At 59.0% G+C, this 4,077-nt stretch overlaps 1 protein-coding gene across 1 annotated transcript in view; it reads right to left on the reverse strand.

Moving 5' to 3' along the window:
* Positions 1-1,297: 1,297 nt before the first annotated feature.
* Positions 1,298-4,077, reverse strand: part of MAN1C1 (mannosidase alpha class 1C member 1) — a 159,724-nt gene continuing 156,944 nt past the window's right edge. The window contains exons 11-12 of the mRNA XM_045298931.1: positions 3,419-3,534; positions 1,298-2,041 (exon numbers count right to left, since the gene is read on the reverse strand). Of these exons, the coding sequence (XP_045154866.1) occupies positions 1,897-2,041; positions 3,419-3,534 (261 nt within the window). The 3' untranslated portion in view covers positions 1,298-1,896. The remainder of the gene's footprint in view (positions 2,042-3,418; positions 3,535-4,077) is intronic.

The raw sequence follows: 4,077 nt of genomic DNA on the forward strand, positions 1-4,077 counted from the left end.
GAGCTTGTGTTTCCAGAACAAGCCCTTCCCACACCCCTGCGCCAGCGTGCCATCCCACCCTTTTCACCATGGCCTCAGTAGGGGGCTCTTCCCCGTTTTGGGGAAAGAAGTGCGCAGAAAGGCCACACAACCTGAGCTGTTGAAGTGTCAGGGCTTCAAGGCAGGTCACCCGACCTGGGGTCCCAATGGCCCAAGGACTCAAGTTGGCTGAGTCTAAATGAAGCCTCGGCCGGGCTCCAGGGAGATCTTAATGTTCTCTTGTGAGTCCAGCTGCTGGGCGGTGGAGGGGGGCTGTGGGGGAGGAGAGACCCTCGCTCAGTGTTGGGACCAGAACCCCTTGCTCTGAAGAGAGGCCCCCTCCCAGGGGGCCCAAGTTAGTCACTTGGGGGAGTGGAAAGTGGACACGTGGGGGTGCTTGCTCATCTGTAGGACACTCTACCTGCTGTTCCTTCTACCTTCCAGGTCTCTGACCGTCCGTCCGAGGTGTGTCCTGGTCACTGCCTCAGCCATTGGCCTCTCATTTCACCTTATCTATGTGCACACTTGAGAGTCTCCCATTGCCCCCTCCTTGGCTGTCCACTGCCCCGACAGACAGGCCTGCCCTGCCCCTAGCCGTGTTCCTGGCATCTAGCTCGTGCCTGGGCCCTTGCCGGCACTTGCCCAGCAAGGAAGGGACTTCAGAGGGCCGTGGAGAGATGGCATTAAAGGCAACGCGGAGTGTGTCCACAAACTTCCCGAAGCCCCTGGTGCTTGCTGACTGATGGAACAAGTGACAGGAGGAAGCGGGCAGGAAACCACGGGGCGGGGTCTCACTCTGCCTTACGTGCTATGTGGCCTCAGCTATGGGGCTATGGGGCCGCTGCCCCTCTTCATAAGCGTCACCCCTCTGAACAGACACCAGAAAAGCCCCCAACTCACTGCCATCGAGTCGGGGCTGACTATGGTGACCCTATGGGACAAGGTAGAACTGCCCTGCGGGCTCTGAGACTGAGGGCTTATGGGAGGAGGACGCCCGTCTTTCTCTTGTAGAGCAGCTGGTGCTTTTGAACTGTGTATCACAGTTGGGTACCAAGTGCTTCTGAACTTGGGTACCGCAGCCCACAGTCCAACCACTGCGCCACCAGGGCTCCTCTGACCAGATCAAGCCCAGTGTCAAGGGAAGAGCATAGCGGTGAGGGGGTTGTGGTTCCTGCTGGACGAACTTAGCCCTGTGCTACCAGCTTGTTAATCCTCCTTTCTGATGATCCTGCGAGCTTCGAAGTCCCGGGTGTCGCGGACGCACAGAGCCCAGACTGGGTTTCTTATTCAATAAACGTTTATTCTAGTTCACAGATAATTTTTTCCCGATACAATAATGAAAATAGTACTAGCGATTCATAACACTTATATCCAAATCAAAGGGGAGCCCCCTCCTCAACGAAAAGGTAAATGATGCGTAACTGAACAGATAAACGCGGGGCCAGAGCTCTGAAAGTATATAACCGGGTCGCGGTTCCCCAGGCGCGCTGCATAGGTCGTTGCTCGGGGAGCCGCTTCGGAAAGCGTAGGGTTTTGAAAACAACAGAACTGTGATTAAAAACCCAACTGGAGAGCGAAGAGGAACCAAGCAAAACGAACAGAAGTGAGGCTAATATGGGGAGGGGGCTACAAACTGCGGTCCTCTGGCCCTGGAATGGCAAAGTGGAGCGGGTTTCTGTAAAAACTCTCCCTAGAAAGGAGGGCCGGCCGGCTGCGACTCCCAGTCCGTGTCTCCTCACAGAGGAGAAGTGGAGCTCACAGACCGGCCGGCCGGGGTCTGCAGGGCGGGTCCACGTTCCCAGCCCTTTGAGAAGAGTCCCAAGTCCCGAAAAGGCAAGGCCCGCCCTTGGCGGCCCCAGGGCTTCAGGGAGGATGGGGTCAGTGTCCCGCCTGGGCCCGGCCGGGCCCGGGGTTGGGGCTGGAGCTGTTCACGTGGTTCACTGGGAGTGGGTGGGCCTCGGTGTTGAACACCCAGTCTTCCAGGGAGAACACGTCATCTTCAGAGAACAGGAGATAGAGATACCTGTGGGCCGGAGGGAGCAGGGAGGAGACACAGTGTCAGGGCCGGGGGCTGCTCACGGGGCTCGTCCCAGGGAAGTGGGCTGGGGTCGCCCAGGCAGGCCCTGGACTTTGGGGTCAGGCAGACCAGGTTTAATCCTGGCTGTGTCCCCTGCCTTACACCTGCCAGCTTCCCTCAGGTACTTTGCCTGCCTGGCCCCCTGCCTTGCCAGGGCCCTCACAGCCCACTTTTTCTACTTCCCAGCATGGCCCGAGTGCTGCCCCAGTCCAAATCCGTACACATGCTGAGATAGTTCAGGTTCATTGTGCCAACCTGGCCGATAAACACATGTGGGGTTAATTGAAGGACAGAGGGATAAATGGCTCCGTGAGCCTCGCCTTTCGAGTTCTCGGGTCTCCTGCTTTCTGATGGTTGGACCAGGGCGCAGCTGCCTTAGCAGTTCCCTGCTTCAGCTTGCAAGGCTCACTTCCTGCGAGACATCCCTGAGGAGAAGCCGCATGGATCTACCCCGATGCAGCCCTGGGTGCTGGAGCAGCCATGAGGAGACCCCTGCCAGCGCTGAGATGCTTACATGTTCACTGACTCGGCTTTCCTCCTGCAGTTGGCATCCTAGTGTGTGTTTTGTGAGGTGGAGGAGGACTTTGTGGATTGGTGTTGGGCATATGGGCTAATGTCAGACTCGTGGGCTTGGGCAGCACTGGGTTGGGATGCTTTCTTGATGTATAATTACCCTTTACATAAAACTCTCTCTTATACATATGAGTTTCTGTGGATTTGTTCCCCTAGTTTACCCTGACTCACACACGTACCACCTTACAGCCTCCAGAAGCAGGGCTCTGCCCTTGAACGTAGGTTGTTAGCTGACGGCACTGAATGAAGCAGCTGCCCTGGGCTGGAGCCTCTCTGACTGCAGGGCCTGGACCTCTCCAGCCTGCCCTAGAGGCCAGGGCCTGAGAGGCTGCCCCTGGGAACAGCACTGCTGCGGAGGGAGGGAGGGAGGGAGGAGAGGACAGCAGTGGCCAGTACTGGCCTTGGGGACAGGGCAGGCACATCCGCTCACTCTCCACATGCCCCTGGCAGGCGTCCACCTTTACCCTGTCACAACTGTTCTTACGCGGCGCCCGTGAGGACCCGGTTCCGGACAACCAAGAACCGGCGGGCAGAGGTCGCAGGGTGACGTCCTGGCACAGGGCTTGCCCTCTTGGGAGGACTGGCCGGGGCTCCAGGCTCAGCAGACCTGTCACCTCGTGGGCCTCAACCCCTCCTCACTGCCCAGTCTTCTGAAACAGGGCTTAAGTACTGGTGAGGGGAAAGGAAGCTGCCTGCCCCGCCCCTCCCCCGGCCCTGTCCCCCAGAAAAGTGCCGCCTCCCCCAACTCACTTCAAGGTCTCTGCCAGGAAAAAGCTCTGCTGCCTGTTGTCGTGGTTGGGGAGGCTGCTGTAGACGTCTTGGATCCCCGAGAAGCCGCCTGAGGTCCGGCAGTGTTTCTCCAGGGCCTGAGGAGATGGGGGTGGGGGTGGGGTAGGGGGCTAAGAGAGGCCACCAGGAATTGGCCGGCTAGAGGCTGTAGCATATGGACAGCCAGGCCCCGAGTCCCCTGACTGAAGATCCAGCCACATGGCCTGGCCACCACCAGGCCTGGAGGGGCCACACCTTCTGTAGGTCCCCCTGAGAGCTGTCCCCACCCACAGACTGGGATGGGCCCGCCCTGAGACTCTGCATCTAATGTGAACTTGGAGGGCGGTCCTCTGCCTTTCAGGGAAGGGAGGCCATTCTGATGAGAGTGCCCACAGTGGGGGCGGAGGTTAAGGAGGGCCACTGTCATGTCCCTGGGGAGCGGGGACCTCCAGGAAAAAGGGCAGGCCGAGGATTCTCCATAGAGAATGAACTCCCCACCCCACACACACAACTTTGAGGCAGGTGGGCCGCTAGGCTGGCTGTGTTCCGTATATACACACAGGGATGGGTCCGGAGCACAGTCTGAGGGTGATGAGCCAGGGTCCTGAACATGTGGGTGGTCTCGGGCCAGCACCCACGCT

The sequence above is a fragment of the Echinops telfairi genome, unplaced genomic scaffold, assembly GCF_000313985.2.
Source record: "Echinops telfairi isolate 266 unplaced genomic scaffold, ASM31398v2 ScPeMD7_7457;HRSCAF=8495, whole genome shotgun sequence".
In the NCBI taxonomy this organism is placed as follows: domain Eukaryota; kingdom Metazoa; phylum Chordata; class Mammalia; order Afrosoricida; family Tenrecidae; genus Echinops; species Echinops telfairi.